An 18,010-nucleotide genomic window follows, 5' to 3' on the forward strand; every position below is an offset into this window, starting at 1 on the left:
CCCCTCAACAGATAGAGAGCAAGAGGTCAAGGTTTTCCCAACTGAAGTCGGACAGCACTTCAATTTATTAACTTGTCATGACTTGCAATACATTCAGCAGCAACAAAAATGCAAGTTTTCAACTAAAAAAATGTTAAAATGAGATTTTTTTTTGTATAGGTATTAGAAGACAATTTGAATTTCTATTAGATGCACTACTCACGACGACGCAAGGGTATGTGGAGTTGAGCAGAAATTTCAAGGTGAGCCTAAAATGCGCTGGAGTCTCTACAAATAAACTTCATTGGACTTGCTTGAAACTTTTTAATGTCCAACTGTTGAGTTGCACAACTTGCGTTTCTCCAACAAGGCGCTGAATATCCTTGTTCGGAGAAGGACAAGCTGAGCATAAACTACTGAAAAAAATTGGACATTTTAAAGGTTAAGAAGCCATTTATTCATAAAAGATCACAACCATTTAAGGGTCACCTTGAAATGTCACCCCAAAGTCCAATGTCCCTGATTATTTGCAAATAGTGTACATGGATTTTGGAGGGGACAATTTTCCTCTTTTGTCCTCCTAAACAAGCATTGACAGCATTTTCTCAGTTTCAACATGACTGATCAAATGTAAAAATTAAAAACAACAACAAAAAAGAAAATCCTCACTGGTCTGTAAAGTTCAGTGCTGAAGAAAGTGGAAACACTAAAACTGCTCAGAGAAAAGTTTTGAGGGACAGGGTATCTATTTTGGACTTTATTATAGGGCTTTAGGAGGAATAAACTGTGGAACCACAGAACTTGAAGAGGAAAAAAAAAAAGGCCTCCCAAACCACCTCCAAACGGACGCCACATCATGAGGGAAAGTGCCCTCCCCCTTCCGCGTGTTTCAGCGACGCCTGTCTCGGGTGTCGCTACAACTACGAGAGCGCCGCCCGGCCGGCGGCCGCCGCTCACCTTCCCGCCTGCGCTCGCCATCTTTGGTCCGGCCTCGCTCCTTCTCCCGGTCGCCGTCGGTTCCCCGGCTGGACGCGGTCACGCCGCCGCCACTACCTCTGCTCTCTTTTTCCCGAGTCTTCACCCTCTCCTTCTTCCGCTCCTCCCGGATTTTTTCCTGCTCATTCTGCAGCTCCTTGAGGCGGCGCTCTCGCTCTTTTTGCCGCTCGTTGCGCTCTACCACCCTCTGTGCCGCCTAGTGGTGGGGGGGAAAAAATACAGACATGAATATTTGGATCGCACCTAATGATTGTAATGACGGATTCATCTGCCCATAATTTGGATTGAAAATTGTTTTAATTTCCAAATTAAAAATGGTACATTATTTCAAATTGGTCTGTGGAAATACAACAAACATAATTGTAATGTGTCGGAAAATTTGTAAAAACACTCATTGCTCTACAAAGTAAATGCAGGTGTTTGCAAACATTTATTTCTATACAATGATAATCTTTCAGGTAGCTAGACAGGGAGATAGAAACCATTTCAATTTGTTCTGCGACTATGCTAGAGACATAAATCACAACAAATAACCAGTCATAATACAAAGCAATCAATGAACACGTTTCCGAACCTTTTTTTTTTTCCATTTAAAGTGAATTATCCCATCAAGTAGCTTCGAGGCGACTATTTTTATTTGACCTATTTTTAAACACGACTTACCCGATTTGGTTGACTTAATTACCAGTCCTAATCATGAACCCATGATAGACAATTGCATTGAGCATCTAATTCCAACAACCAACCTTCACATGGGCCTCATCAATAGCACTAGCTTTCGTTCTCGCATAAATAACATACCAGCACAAACTGATGTTAACGGATAAACACACTTAGCAGTTTACGCGACTGGTATAAGTTATAAAACTCGCACACACAAAAAAGATAAAAGTATTTAAACGTATGCAAATACAAGCAGACCCCCTTCACTCTTGGACAAACACCAACCTGTTCTTCGGTGAGGGGGAGCCAGTATATACAAGGAGCAGCTTTCGTCTTGAGGAACAAGTCGTCGAGAAGCTTGGCCGGAGGCTCGTCTGCCTTTTCTGATGGCAGCAAAACAAACAATACCTGACGTTAACTTGCGCTGGGCAACAAATCCAACGCTTTTATACTTTTTCTTCCTACTTGTATATCTGCAGATAACAGCAATCATTTAGAGGTTTTAGAGTATAGTTACGTGTTGAAGAGTACTGTATAGATATTAGATATTACTGCAGTAATCAGGGCAAAATTAACACTTCAATGGTGATGTGGGATTTTAATATTACACATTCTTAGAAAGAACAATTGTACTTTGGTTTTTAAGCCCTGTGGTGGCCACGAAAAAAAAGAAAAGGACTTCAATTTCCTCTCAGCACCAGCTCTGGACTGCCATTCCAAAGGCATGACTACCATCTAAAGGTAACCACGGTGCATTACACTTCATTCAATTTTGCATTTTTTTTCTTCCTTTAAATAAAATGTGTTTGTGATGAGAAAATCTTAAAATGCATTTAACACGTCGTGGGATTGGTAAAATCCCGCCAAATAAATTAAGATCTCTATTGTAGATTCTCACCAGTTTTGCGCCTAAATCTTTTTACTCATTTGAATCTATTTGACAATAATTTGTTTAGATGGTGTCTAGTTCAAAACACTACTTTACTGACATGCAGTACTTCCACTAACATGCCATGAGTTAAAAGAAACATTGTCAACAGACAACAAGCGTTATCATTTTTACATCGGTTTGAGTAAGACAAGACAGGCCTCAAAGAGCAATTTATCGACATGTTGGAAACTTTTGACCCAAAGAATGTGCTTCCCAGCCGAAAATATTTTGCAAAGGTCACCTTGCCTCATCTGGGCAGCTCTACATGAGAAAAGAGCGTGAGAGAGCTGGCGGGCCATCCATAGTTAGTTGGAAATTTTTACTCTTAAATTGTTGAACATATTCTAAGTTAATCAAAGACTGTTTGTTGACATATTTTGACAAGGGACGTTTATGTCCAATAGGAAGCACTTATTTTCACATTATCTGTGAGAAAATAATACTTCTGCAAAACATGTTGAAAGTTAATGTTGGGGAAAAACCATTGTAAGATGTGTGTGGTATCAAAGAAATCTCAGAAGGGGGAAAAACAAACAAGCTGTTTTTCCAACTTACCCTTCTTGTCAGACTTCCTCTCCTTGCTCTTTGGCCTTTCCCGCCTCCGCCGCTCTCGCTCCCGGTCGCGTGACCTAGAACGCCGCTCCCCCTTCTCCGGCCCCGGTCTAGCAAACTCGCGGATCTTGTCGCGGTCCCACTCGCGCTCTCCGCGGGCCCGCTCGCGGCGCTCCATTTGCCGCTGTCGCTCGGCCCACAGGTCCCGCACGCCCATTGTGCCGCGGTCGCGCTCTCTGTCGCGGTCCCGTTCCCGCTCTCGATCTCGCTCTTTGTCCCTCTCGGGCATAAGCGGCGGCGGCCGGCTCGGTGGCGGCGGGGCCGGCTGGGGGACTTGGGGCTCCGGGAGGTTCGGCTTCAACACGCCTTTGTGAAAGTCCAGCTTGGGTGTGAGGAAAAGAAACAAAATTGGAAATCTGTCAGAATTTTTAAGCATTTTGCTGGAGAGAGTCTGACACCCTGGTACTACGACCAAGTATGCGCTCCTTGGTTTTTTTTTTTGTTTTACCTCATCTTGCTCACAGAAATCTACACTGAGCACTTTGGGATTGCTCTGAGGCCATTTGACTCCATGAAGGGCTTCTCGGGTAGCCGCTGCCTCATCTGTCGTTGTGTACTGGAACAGGCAGAGAAAAGACCGTCAATACACAGATCTCAACCTTTTTTTTTTTTTTTGGTATATTTGTAGTGATATTGCCAGGCGTAATTTATTCACCAACTCCAGAAATCGATTGTGTATAATCTACTTTTATTTATGTCTCTTTTGTCAGAAACTTGCAGTATTAAGGACATTGTGCTTCCATTTAAAATTTAAAGGCATAGATTAGTTTGCATTGGATTCACACTGGAGGGGGGAGGGAGAGCAATAAATTGTTTCATGTTCCAGTTCATTTGGTCTTCATTTGAAAATGTACTGTAACTGCTTATGCACAGTTTGGGCGGGGCTCTAGTTAGGGTTAGGTGAGCAGGTGTACATGCGGTCTGTCAGCTGGTTGAATTTCAAAACCAAACAATTAAATCCCAAGACTTTTAGTACTACTACTACTACCTGTCGCTTACCTCCACTGTTGCGTAATTCGGCTGACTAAGATAATTGGTGAATACACTGTTTGAGTGAGCGCAATCCACAACGTTGTTTCCGCCGCCCCTGTTCTATCTACACTTCCAAAGCGAGTTAGTTAGGCTGAGCCGAATTAATTAAACTAAAATTAGACACTATCACAGAAGTACTCATGTCCCCATTTGAGAACCGCTGAACTAAGTACAAGGCGGTGGCTTACCGTGACATAGCAGTGAGACTTGATCTTGTCAATCCAGAAGCCCTCTTCCACCAAGCTGCCAGTCTGCTTCAGCAGCTCCTTGAGCTGGATCAATGTGAACGGCCGCACCTTTAAATGTACAAAAATTATTGTTGAATGTAGAATTCATTTAAAAGTAAAAGTAGAATGTTGAAAGAAGTAGCATAACAAAACACGCAATGTATTAATTATTTAATGTTAAGGTAAGAAAACTGACAGAGGCACAAAAAGTTTTTCTTTTGAGATTTCCTAATCAATTATTTAATCTGAGGAGCAACATCGTGATATGAAATTAAAAGCTTTAACTAACTTTTCATGTGGAACACCTTTAGATGAAACACAAAGGTTGAGGACAATCCAGATAAAAAGGAGTTTCTTAAAGTATGAACTCTTTAAGAGGCCAAAATCGACACCTTCCAAAATAAAAATATGGAATTCTCAGATTTGTCATTCATTTAAGGATACACACATTTTGACTAATAACTTATGCTGCAAAATCACTCACTGAGTTTTAACATGGTATTTTACGAATGACAAAATGTAAAGCACAATATCAACTGTTGTTTTCCTCTTTATCAGACAGTGAAACATGTTTTGGCGTTATCGTTCTTTTGCCTGTCCCTTTCTGTCACAGTCTGATAAAAAAAGAAAAGGACAGTTGATTTTAAACTATTGACAGAATGAAGGTTGTTCAAGTGTAAAGCACAATAGTTTATCTACCCCCCTTTTAGTATGAGATACAGTGCATGAGTTTCTGTTCCAAACCCACCAAGTTGGTCACGTGGATTATATTTGAAAGCTTGCCACGGGGAGGTGAGGGCTTCCGCAAGGATCGGATGGGGTCGTCGATGGTTATGGACACGCCGGACCGCTGCTGACTAATGGAGCGACGGACCAAACCGTCATCAGGGGTTGCTACGGACGACAGGAGCATGAATGGGAAGCTCAGAGATTAAAGGAAGAGGTTCAAAGGCTTCACCTTTCTTCAGCTCTCCATCAAGCTTCTCCACAGTTTTCTCTGGAGTGGCTTGCTTGGGTTGGTCTACGAGGGCCGGTCGTGGGATTTCTTTCTCCGCTGTCTCCATGTCCTCCTCTTCGTCGCCCCGCCCGTTCTCTTGGCTGTCCCCGGGCACCACCTGGAGAGGACGCGGACACGCAAACGTTCACAGGTTGGCGGACGGCCCTGTTCCAATGACTCCCTTACCTGTGTAACCGTGCGTTGGATCTTTAGCCCTTCGTCTTCGTCTCCCTGTCCATTGTCACGATTGTCCTCGTCCCCGGACATCTGTAGCTCCTCTGGGTGAAGGTCCACTACGGCCTCCTGGGCTATTTTAATATCTGGAATTAAAGACTGTGGGATACAAACGGGGAAAGGATTAAGATGTTATGAGAAGACAAATTGAGAAAGATGAAAATGATCCATAGCCAAATATGAGCTCTGCCAGCTACTCACAAACCACACCATCCCTAATTGAGAATTTTCTTTATTTCCCCCCACCTTGAGAGAGTCAGTAGTGATGCTAATGGATGGCTTCTTGGCAGTAACAGAAGTGCTGGAGCCCCAACGTCTCTTTCTTCCTGCCGCAATAGTATCTGCGTCTCCTGCTCCACCATCGGCGTCGGCAGGCGGTGTCTTGTTGCCTGTGGGGGGAGCCATAACAAGTCAGAGAAAAAGCAGGAGGCAGAAATTAGAAGCCAGGGGTCATCTCATTTGGGTACACCTACTGGTCAGGGAGATCTTGCGAGCGGCAAAAGCCTTCGGAGTGGTGCTCTGGAAAGAGAGGGAGACACAGAAAAGAACATACAAAAACCCCAAATGGGGCAGGGGTGAGATGGGAACTCAAAATTGGCAACAGGACGTCAAACAGGAATATATGTTGAGGAAAAGTTTTAGGGGGGGTTTAAAAAATGTCTGCAAAGAGGCCAGAAACATCCGTATTCCACCTCTGATCAAGGACACAAAGATTGTAATACTACTTCTATGTGTTATGCGTATGTGTGTCAGTATGTGAGTCAAAGTAAAGATGTGATTAACTAGTTGATCTATTTTCCACATTTTCTCTTAAATATAAACGTTCTGACTGTGTAAAGTAATCAAAAAGAAAAATATCCATTACAAAAACTCCTCAAGTTTTGTATGTGTTCTGTGAAGCAGAGGTGGAACACGGAGTCTTAGGGACTATTTTTTTTTATAGTAAAAAGTATCTATATATATATATATATATATATATTTAACAATAGACTGTAGAGTTTTAGCACTACCACTTGAGTCAGACTATCATAAATGAAACTGCAGTATCAAAAAATGCTGTAAATTATTAGGAGGAATGTTAACTCCTCCAGCAAAAAGACATTTGAAATGGTGAAAAGTGATTGCCTGGTACCATTTGACACCTGATTCCTTACTGGCTCGACTAGGGCCCAACCGCACGACCCTGTGCACTGTATCTAGGCAACAAGGATCCAATCGGGGATGGTGGAGGAGTGAGGACATGCCTCGATTTGAGTGTGCAGGAACTGATCACAAGGGTGGATTTATAGTCTTTGAAGTGGGGATGCTGCGTTTGTTCATCAGCAGATGTTTACAAAGTCACAACAGTGTCCGTGGAACTGGGTTGGGGATGAGGTTCACTTTAATGTCCATGATTCTGCAGGTAAAGTACCAGTCCATTAGAAAGTCTTTGTGATGCTCCCCAAAAATAAAGAAATAAATAAAAGCAGTCTTAAGAATTGAGAAGGTGAAAAAATAAAAAAAATAATAAAAATAAGACTGATGGATTTGCGGCGTTCAGAATTATAATCCAGGAAGCAGTCCATGTGGGAGAATGCAGGAAGCAGGGCATGTGGGTGAATGCAGACAATTGCCAAGTGTTGGGCGGAACCGCGTCACTGAGGCAGCAGCAGCCCTTTCACAGCATTCAAGTCCAATTTGGAACATCTTGGCTACACAACCAGCAAGTCCGGCCACAAATGACATTTCCATGGCTTTATGTCCGCTGAAAGTTTCTTCAAGGGCTCCATGAAGAACAGCTTCCTTTCAACCATGTCTGACATTGTCACGGCAGATTTATTTCCATTCTGAAATGTCCACATTTGACTTTTGGCGGAGGTTCAATCCAGTGCCACAAAATAAACGGGCACCTGGCTGTCGGGAGGCTGGCCAACACACCTCTCCTCGGCACACCGCCATAAATCAGCACCACAAAAGTCCAGTCCAACTGAGTTCAGCAAGCAGCTCAGCTTCCAACTCTTGAGGCAGGGTTACCGTGACAACTGTGGTCTGCCGTTACCATGGCTGCCACAGCCGCTGGTGCTGCTTGTTCAACATGCGCTCCAGTCCTTGCTGGCGACGCAGATTTTATTCAGTGCCACAAGGGCTTGCAGACTCTGGGCCTAACTCGGGCAGCGGCGACGCACTCAGGCATATCGGGGCAGGAGTTGAAGGAGAAGTAGGAGGAGTGGAGGTGGTGGTGTTGGTGGAGGTGGTGGTAGTAGTAGTACGCAGCTTGTACCAATAGGGGCAATGGAAGAGGCATGGGCACCTTCATAACAAAGCAATCAATGTGGTTTTAAAACAACAATCACACCATTAAATATATGTAAGAGAGAAGCGTTCATGAGGGGATACAAAAGTCTAAAGGAGAGAGAAAGGAGAGAGGCAAGAAAGAAGCCATGATGCATCACGACACACCGTACCACACGACAAACGCCTAAAATATTATTTCTTAAGACTAATCACGAGACCTAACTAACTAATGAATTTTGATATGAACGATTTAAATGCAACTTTAAGCAAATAGAGAAACCACAATGGTACATGACAAAGCTAGCCCTTCAATGAGGGACATGCAGTTGGGACGGCGTAATATGGACAAGCTAAGTCAACTACCGCGCGTCGTCGGCACTCAAGACTCTGAGGCACACTATGAGTAATTAGTTGTGTTAAAACACAATGAATTGCCACAACAACAAAAAAAAGGTTGAGGATTACCCAATGATACAGTGGTGCCTTGACTTGAGTTTAATTTGATGATTAAAAGGTTTAATTTGATGATTAAAAGAATTCTTCAAGATTAATTTATTGAGCAGCAACTCCAAATGCATGGCTTGATCAAAAGGCGAAAACGTAATATACTGTATACCCACAGATATAAACAAAGAAAACTGTCACGTTAGCTAAAGTAGCTGAACGTGCCTGTCAGAATTTTTATATTGTTTATCAACATTGTTGTATTATGTTCTAGTTTTTGTTTGTTTGTTTTAATAGTTACAGCATTGCAACATCAATGAAACGTTAGACAATCTATGGGTGTCTACATTAAATTTTAGGATTACACTAGTGGTCCTAGAAGGCTAGGTTTTGAGTGCGTGAGCTTGATTTTTAAAAAGAAATGTACAATGTAATTCTCTTGGTTTTATGGCCACCAAGACATTTCCAAATACATGCTAAAGTTAATAAATAAATAGATGTAGTGAAAACTAATTGAATAAAGAACTAAATCTGACCACTTGTAAATGAAGGTACCACTGCATTTGGGGTTTGTGTAGGTTTCAAGCCTCGTGACAGCTACTCATGCGCGTTCATAAATGAGGATGTGAGGTTTTAGGAGACGGCCAAACACTCGACCCTCTTGGTCGGTCTTACCTCCTCCAGGTGGCCCTCTCCGTCAACGGGCTCAGCATCAGGCACCGGTTGCCGGGCATCACCACTTCCCGAGTGGGTCTCCACCTGGGACACGGCTGCCTCACTGGGCTCCGACACCGTCCTACCAGAAAGGGAGAAGAAAGATTCTTAAGGATCCAAAATGTTAATCTTCATGAAGGACCATTTATTTCTTATATATAATAGTTGCTTTCAAATGTGTCAAGGGTTAGATGTACAACTACAGTTAAATATCATATGATACATTGGACAAAACAGTACTAAGCAACTAACATCATCAATCTGTATGTATTGGTCCCCATCCACCCTCATCTACAAATGATATCCCTTGATAACAGTAAGACGACAATGGTCCCTTGAGAACGATGAACTGACGGTGTTTTGATTCTGCTGGAGAATGCAAATAAACACATGGACACTACACGCAACAAAAGACAATCGTCGCCATTTACACATGCTACCAGTTCATCACCGCCACCCTGTGTCGCCCTCTGGCTCGCTTCCATTCTTACCCGTTTTTGTTTGCCTCGGATAGCATTCTCGCCGCTCACGAGGAAGAGACAGAAAAAAAAGCCCCACTCGCGCTACGCGATAGTCCCGGTCCGCGAAGGGTTTTCCAAAATTTGACTCTCGACGGAGGTGCTTCGATCACAGCACGGCTAATTACTGCGTCTCGATCAAGGATGCAATGTGGGCTTGCCAGCCATGTTGGCTAGCGAAAGAGGCGTCAAGTAAAAAAGAAAAAAAGACACAACCCCCCTCCAGTTATATTCCAACGTCACCTGCGAAATAAAAGTTACACTTAAGACTCTTAACCCCTGGTTGAAACTTACGACAATATTACGAATAGACCATATAATGATTTAAAGGCCGGGTACCGCCGTTAGCTACGAGCGGAAATCACGCCAAGATGTAACAGGAGGAGGACGAGAGGACCCATTAGAGAAAAAAGGCGACAGCCAATCCAGTGGCAGAGCGTCCCAAGACATGCCTGACCGAAAACACAACAAGTGATATAACTCCACGACGTCATTAGACTGAATTATTCCAGTTTCCGATCGATAATGATCGTTTCACAAAAAAAACACGAACATGGTTAGTGGGGGATTAAAAAAAGCAATTGAGATGATCCAATACATTTGTTCAGGCACATACAAAACAACAGCTATCCGTCCATTTTCTATTGTGCTCACCTGGTGCTTCTCCGATTTGACTTTAGGACAAGAGGTTGCGTACACCCTGGATTGGTCACCGGCCGCTCGCAGGGTGCATAGAAACACATTATTCCCCCCACCCCATCTTCAAAATTGAGCAGAGTCTACTCTGTGCCCAATTTCTATACAGTATTGCTAAAATTAGTCAGATTTTCCTGTTAGGAATACAATTCAGTACAAGTATTCGCTCATTGAATATTCAGCTACAAATACTTCAAATGTCATTTAATAAAAGGACAATTTGCAAATTGTGAACAAAAACCTTTCTGATGTAGAATAGGATTAACATATGAGTCAACGATTGCTTCAAGATATAGCATCAATTACCGCAACGAAGCACTTAACGTAAGATATTGTTTTAAGGTATCAGAAGCTGACAAAATAATTTTGAGACCTTAATATATGACTACCAGCTCACACTATGTAAGTATATCAAAATACTAGTTATTCTGTCCACCAGGATTGGGCAAAGAAAAACTCTTGACTGTAATCTGGCACCAACTCACTGTTGTCAAACTCTGGCCTGGTAACCCACAAAATATTTTATGTGCCCAGTGAAAGTGAAATCTGGTATATCAACTTCCAACATTCTTGCTAAAATTTCAAATGTTCATATACAATATAAATCAAAATATCTTCAGACATTGCAACACGTTTTTTTGTTACTTTTTATGGTCTTTAACAGCTATTATCCTGTGATTTTTGCTTTAATACAAATTCATTATTTTTTGTGTACATGTAAAAGTATAATACACAAACATTTATATAGTTTGTCATAACACACTCTGAGGGAAACTCTAACTACAATGTGACACAGTAAAAATCAGTTGACGCCTGATAATTAATTGCTGCATAGCTAAATGTACTTAGTTTAAAAAATTGATTTAAAAGGCTGTTAATTATTTTGTTACTTGATTTCAAAATACAAACATGAGCAGTAATATCTGATTATCAAACTGAATGTAGATAAAAGTCACATTAAATCGTTGATTTTTTATTTAATCTTCTTTTTTTTTTTAAAAAGGGTTTTTAGTCCAAAAATGACTTAGCCCAAGTGTATGTTGACACAAAGCACAAAAACGTGCTTTTGTCTAACATGGCAGCAAATAGAGAATATTAATTTGTGGCGATTCTAGCAGGGTGCGCTTATTTGTGAGTGTAAAAACATGATTGTTGTTGCAAACCTTTTCAGGGGGTGTCCTTTTTCTGTCTTCGTCTCTTTTGTCTCATTTTCTGCGTCTTGGCCTAGCTCGGCTCTCTGTGAGATAATGGGACACACACATACACACACACAAACATGCACACACATTCAAATACAAATAAGAGTGTGTTAGCTTGCAAATATATGACAATGACAAGCACCCAGAAGTTCCCAGATCTTCGTTAGTGCTCCAATCAGAGTGACACCAAACCACTGGTGATCCAACTGCACTTAATCGGCCCATAAATTCTGACTTCATGACTAAAACTGTGTTTATCTTTGTTTGTTTTTCTTTGCCGCTGAAATGAGCTTGATCACTGACCTTCAGTTGGCTCACACGACGCGACTGAACTCTGACGGATGATGAGGATGATGATTTGGATAAGGAGGCGGATTGCGAGTCCGAATCAGATGAGGAACCCGACTCCCGACCCCCGCTCGTGCGCTTATTGTCAGCATCTGGCTTTTTCTTGATTTCTTCACCTGGTGCTTTCACGTCTTCCTTTCGGTCGCTCGTCTTGTTTTCTTTCTTGTCCTTCCCCTCCGGAGACTCGCTGGTGCTTGCGCTGGTCTGCGCCTCCTCTGACTCCATCTTGTGCACCAGCAGAGAGAGCGGACCCGGTTTGCGCTTCGCGGGGGGCTCGGGACTGCTGGAGGGGGATCTGGAGTCAGGTTCTGGCCTCTGCGAGGCCTGAGGCGGGATGCCACAGGGCGCTCCGGAGTATTCGCCCTCTTTGTCGTTGGTGTCCGGTGGGCTCTGCTTGGGTGTGTCGGGGAGGGGGAACAAGTCAGGGGGTGGCGAGGGAGGAGGCGTGGGGTGGCGGAGTTGCATCAGATTCTCGTGAGGCTGCGGTGGCGGGATGTGCTGTGGAGGCTGAAGCTTCCGTTTGGACCTCACAGAACTGGCGGGCATCTGCGGAGGCTGCGGAGGGGCCCGGCTGCCCCTTCGCGCTCCGCCGGGGCCCGGCCCCCAATCCTCGTCATCTCCGCTATCGTCATTGTTGTCGTCGTCCTCGTCACTGTCCTCCTGCGCCCGACCTCCGGCCGATCTGCTGAGGTGGAGGACCGAGTAGGCTGATCCGGTTTCGCTCGGCGCGATACCCTCTTTCTCTTGGGCTTTGGACAAGGCGGGGGGTAGTCCCTGGCGGTCCGGCTGGCCCAGGACGCGCACTGACAGGGAAGCCACGGCACGGGGTGGAGAGGGGGCCGGGGGCTCTTTGTGTCCTTGAGGAAAGGTGGACCTCTGAATTTGCATTCCGGGAGTTTCTGGAGCCTCCGAGTGACCAGTTGCACAATCTGGCTTTTGTGACGTCACATTTTCACTCCTCAGAGATCTCGCTTTTTCTGCCAAAAGGGGATTCTGCTGTGCAAAAAATTCACACGTCAGCCTGACTAATTTACTTCTTTGAGTGCTTTTCAAAGCGTGGAGAATAAATATTTTGTCACTGTGGTATTTTATTAGTCATATATTTGCCAAGGCACAATCACCGCAATGGAAGGTTCTATTAAGAACCAAGCCTGTGTTGTTTATTCCTGTTCACATCCGCTGAATGTTGTTTTCGAGACACGGGGGATTCTCTCTCCAGAGCTGAAGGCGCCCTCTGGGAAGCAGTCACTGCACGTCGACCAAATCGGAGCTTATAATGATCGGGAGGGAGCGCTCACGATGCAGCAGTCATTATATTTGAATTAATTGTATTTTATTTTACACGCTGCTCCAACACACACACATATTACTAACTTCTCTTTGTCCTGCTGCATGCCTCATCCACGCCCCCATGCACACCCACAAAGGCAAAAATGCCCCTTAAATAATGCTATGACTCCATCTATCTATGATAAGCAGTGGTTTAGTTTTAAGCAAAAGTACCTTTATTTGCGGTTGAACGAGACCCAATAAGAACAGATTGATAGACTGGTTCATACTTCACGTTGGACTGAGCGTGGTAGTTTTAGTGAAGAATTTGTGGTAGTAGCTGCTGTAAAGCAGATACATAAAGTGTCGTGAACATCGCATCTATATTATCAATACATGATGGTTGAACACTGTATATGTAGTATATAAAACTCTTTAGACAGCCCTTTTTAGTATCAAAAACCTCTGTGAAATTCTATTTTCAAAATGAGATTCATTCATGTTTTGTTTGTTTCTTTCCCTACATTAAAATGCAGGGGGAAAAAAATGTGAATTTTAAAGGAATTTCTGAAGTTTCGACTGGTAAGTCATCATTGTCATTAAAAAAGGAAAGACAGATGTAACACCTAAATACATTTTTTTTATTAAGTTAAAACTTAAAAAGCAAAAACATTTTAATTAATATCCGATATTAAATTTGAATTTTCTGTAATAGTAGGCCAATTTTGGAATGAAAAAAATATTCGGTAGCTGCAGGACTTTTGAGACCTACTTATTCCAATATAGAATTCTCATTAGCCCGTTAATGATACCTGGTCTCTGTACTTGCCCGTCCCTAAAAGAATTTTTTTGTTTTTTAGGTGGGACTGGCTATAATGGGTTACAACAAAGAGGCCACCAACCTTGTCAGAGACGCAAGATGAGCTGTCATTGTCCGACTGGTCTTCATCCTCTTCTGGCATTGCTGAGCTTTCTGTCAGGCGGAGAGAAACGTTATTGTTGGTATTGGCAGCCGCATTTTCCAGTTTATATAACTACCTTTGGCGAAATTGCTAACGTATCTATAGAATATAAACAAAAACATATTTAATGTGTGTTCGTGCAGACCACTTAGTTATCACACCACCAAAATGATGTGGAAGAAAATGACCCGAAAATTGTCATAATACTGCACATGGGTTCTAATACCGTCGGCCTCATCCTCAAGCTGTGCTTCTCTCGCTGGTCTATGACGAAGGAGTTCCTGCTGCTTGGCCAAATACTGTTGGATGATGCTATTCTGGCTCATCTCCTCACCCATCTGCAACAATAATAAAAATCATATCTCTGTGGTGTGAAACACAAATACCAAATAGCAGTGTATAGAATGCTTTAAATAAAAATATTTTTAAAAAAGGACCAAGAGAAAAGAGCACTACGTGAGAGTTGGGCTGCAGTCCGCTTTGCGAGGTGGATGACTTTTGCAGGTTTTCCAGCATCAGTGCCTGCAGAGAACATGGAATAATATATATATTTTTTGTTTATTGAACAGTTTTTTGTGTTGTTTGTTTGATGGCCTACAAGTATTTCAATAGTTACTGTAATCATGAAACAATTCTAGCTCAACATAAAAATATAGCACAAGAGAGGACTTATGTTTTTATTGAGATACTCCTGGAGTCATTTTTTACGCAAACATTTATTGTTGTAAAAACTTTGTGAGAAAGATGTCTTCTGTTTTACTGTTTAATATGTATGACCCAGAAATGCTTTTAAGGCATTTGTTTTCCTGCAATTACAATTTTAATAGTTTAGAACAACAATGGGTCACCTTGTAGGAAGTTTAGCTACCATCATGTATTCTAAAAATGTTAGTACAGTATTGTAATTACAACATACAAGCATTTTCTGGACGAAGACTTGACCTAAAATATGTTAGTTATAAACTACGGCCTGGTATAAGAAAACCATCATTTTCAATTATTTGATTGTTTACTATTTAAAGCATATAAGAGTTTATTTTTTATGAATATTTACTTTAAAAATTACGATTTTACAACTGCACTATCATAGGCTAGAGATGTGGTCCTCTTTTGTTTGTATGTATGTCCTGTGAAATATTTTTCCAGCCAAGTAGACCCTAACAAACGCAAAGCATTTTTGGATTACAAAAAAAACAAAAAAAAACATGAAACAAAGTGCTATTAGTGTTTGATTTTATTTTTAAACTTTGGAATTACATTAGGCATATTTTATTCAGAAGTACCATCACCCATTTTATTTCTGCTCCGGCTGCTGAAAAATGGCATCACTACTGATGACAACGAGCATCCGTTTGAAACAGGCATACAATATTTTGCAAAGGAGTCACTATAATACAATTTAGAAAAAATATGATTAATGTTCCACTTGATTTGCTCTTGATTTGAAAATAAAAATGTACCGTTCTTGTCACAGCATTACACAAAATACATTCGACATCTCAAGAATGTTAAACCCTTACGTAAGCTCAAAATTGGCTTCAGATATCCCCAGGGGTACCATTTGATAAGCACTCGGTTGGAGATTAACAAGGTGTAAATGTGTTGTGAGGCACAATATGTTACTAAGTTACCATCATATTAGTGATTTTCATTAGTGTGTTTCAAATGTATATCCTGGAAGTGTTTTACATACATATTTTTTCGGTAATTTGGATTTTACAACGTAAGCCTTGACACAGTTTCAGATAGTGAACTACAGCTTGGTTAATATTTCGTCATGCTGCACGAGAAGGCAGGCTCAGCTATTGTTGTACTTATTTATTCTGAACAAATATTTAGTTATTACGACTTTACGACTGCGTTTGTGTACTTCAGTGACAGGCGTGAGCCCGAGTTACGTCCAAATTCGAGTTACGTCGTCACCATAGGGGTGGAGAAACGTCGTAAAACGAGTACCCACGAGTCCCGAGCTATGTGTCTAATAAGTGTCGTGCGTGCAGGGTTTAGTGGCGACAATTCGATTCCACATATAAACCGAGCTCTGCGGCTTCTGCTTTTACGGCAGATATGACAACAAACATAACAATGTGGGCCCAGACGACACGAGCGGGGTTTTATTATTTCGTTTTTTTTTTAAGTCCACAGAGAGCGGCTGTTTGCTCGCTTCCGCCCGGCTTAGGCCTCCACTTGACAGGTGCACACTCCAACTGTGCAACACGGTGCCCCACAACTAGTTATCGATTCAGCCACGAAGCGAGGCTCGATGTTAGTTAGCTTAGCCGTCCTGGCGACGTCCACAAACATGCACCATTACAGTACACACGTTCCAAGTGTTAATGTGTACTATTTGGCACCGACGCGACGTGCTTGCTTCTTCCCGCTTCCGAGCCGTCACACACCGTTAAGACCCTCCAGCCCCCCTTCCCTCCTCCGCCTGCCTCCTGCTAGTAAACTTGTCCACACTCAACACTAGGCGCCTCCCCGCCCCCCAAACAGTGGCTAAACTCACCGCCTTCAATCGCTGGATGAGTTTGCTCTTCGCACCGCTCTTGGACAGGTTTCTCTGCTCGAGCGCGGCTTTCAAATCCGCGACTCGGAGGGATTGTAAAGGCTGTCCATCAAGCGTAATATCCTCGTCCGCCATCTTGTCGAAAGTACTCCCGACAAGCGTCGTTACGGCAGGCGCTAGGCGTCATAGTTCGTCAGTTTCCGGAAAACCTCGGCACTACCCGAGTGGCAAAAGCGTACACTAATCCACAAGCGTGGTAACGGCTGCCCCGCGACGTCGTACTTCGGTTGTTTCCGGAGAATCTCGGCACATCCGAGTGACTTTACAGTTGCATGCGTTTTATACTGACTGTACTCTACTGTACAAACAACGAGCGCTCGCTATAATTCGGCGGTTTCCGGAGAACTTCTGTACCACCCGAGTGACAGTTCAAATGCGTACAGTAATCGACAAGCGTGGTGACTGCTGCCCCGCGGCGTCGTAGTTCGGTTGTTTCCGGAGAATCTCGGCACATACGAGTGACTTTACAGTTGAATGCTTTAAATACTAACTGTACTCTACTGTACAAACGACGAGCGATCGCAGCCATAGTTCGGTATTGTCCGGAAAACTTCGGCGCGCCAAATTGACATTTCAAGTGAAGTTCAGTGGTGCCGCAATTTATGATTTTATTAGCGTGACCTAGTTATAACTGAATTTGACGCAAAACGAATTCTCCGCTTTAAAATGAATCGGAATGCCAGTAACCAATTCTCGCACCCCAAAACGGCTTTGGGGTTGTCAATTCATCGCACCAGTGCCGTAACTGAATACGGGGCTCAATTTTGTACTCAAATTTCGGCCTGCAACAAAGTTTTTGGCTCATAACACATAGTAGTAGTATTTTTAAAGAAAATAATAATATGCTCCCTTGATGTGTTCAGAGGTTCTTCCAACACAGTTACCGTGAAGTGAGAGGACTTTTTATGTTTAAAAACAAACACTGGAACAAATGTCACACAAATGTATTTCAGTAAAAGATTCAAGGGATTAATTGTCATATGCATAATAATTTGACTGTAAATTGAAAACGTTTGCATGAATGAAGATTTTCAAAACCATGTATAAAAGTCTGGTTATAGCTACAAAAGGGAAGTGTGGTTATATAAGCACCGAAAATTATGAACAAAATGATTTAACTTTAGATGTAGTTATATTGACACAGAATATCTATACAATGTATAATGTATCTAAATTTTATGATGTAAAAATAATATTGTATATCTGGGTTGTTTGACTGTACTGTATATGAATTTTGTTTTGGTTTTCTGATGACTGATTTGTTTGGCCCAAATAAACTACTTAAACAAAAATTAGGAAGGAATTCATGTACAGGACTGTAACAGAATAAAGTGACACTATTTATT

The 18,010-nt window shown here is 42.4% G+C and overlaps 1 protein-coding gene across 2 annotated transcripts; it reads right to left on the bottom strand.

Moving 5' to 3' along the window:
- Positions 1–26: 26 nt before the first annotated feature.
- On the bottom strand, positions 27–16,766 carry acin1b (apoptotic chromatin condensation inducer 1b). Of its 2 annotated transcripts, none has more exons than XM_088408381.1 (17): positions 16,605–16,766; positions 14,552–14,617; positions 14,322–14,433; positions 14,036–14,106; positions 11,820–12,857; positions 11,481–11,554; positions 9,065–9,185; positions 6,145–6,190; positions 5,918–6,060; positions 5,624–5,770; positions 5,399–5,555; positions 5,189–5,334; positions 4,402–4,509; positions 3,630–3,737; positions 3,125–3,503; positions 1,924–2,021; positions 27–1,171 (listed from the first exon to the last, which is right to left on the bottom strand). In XM_088408381.1, exons 1-17 carry the CDS (start codon positions 16,737–16,739, stop codon positions 869–871), a joined length of 3,252 nt encoding a protein of 1,083 aa, XP_088264507.1. In that variant the 5' UTR covers positions 16,740–16,766; the 3' UTR covers positions 27–868. The 2 variants fall into 2 exon arrangements, with proteins under 2 accessions (XP_088264507.1, XP_088264499.1); XM_088408373.1 differs by having other exon boundaries at positions 11,820–12,860.
- Between the last annotated feature and the right edge of the window lie 1,244 nt (positions 16,767–18,010).

This window comes from Hippichthys cyanospilos, chromosome 1 (assembly GCF_059441005.1).
Source record: "Hippichthys cyanospilos isolate Australia breed blue-spotted pipefish chromosome 1, RoL_Hcya_1.0, whole genome shotgun sequence".
NCBI lineage: Eukaryota > Metazoa > Chordata > Actinopteri > Syngnathiformes > Syngnathidae > Hippichthys > Hippichthys cyanospilos.

Bases quoted from the DNA above. Each gene is read 5' to 3' on its own strand.
- acin1b (XM_088408373.1), bottom strand. From the start codon at position 16,739: ATGGCGGACGAGGATATTACGCTTGATGGACAGCCTTTACAATCCCTC. The intron at 11,555-11,819 runs GTCAGTGATCAA...ATTATCTCACAG, and splicing joins GTCGTGTGAGCCAACTGAAG to AGAGCCGAGCTAGGCCAAGA. The intron at 5,771-5,917 runs GTGGGGGGAAAT...TGTATCCCACAG, and splicing joins TCACTACTGACTCTCTCAAG to TCTTTAATTCCAGATATTAA.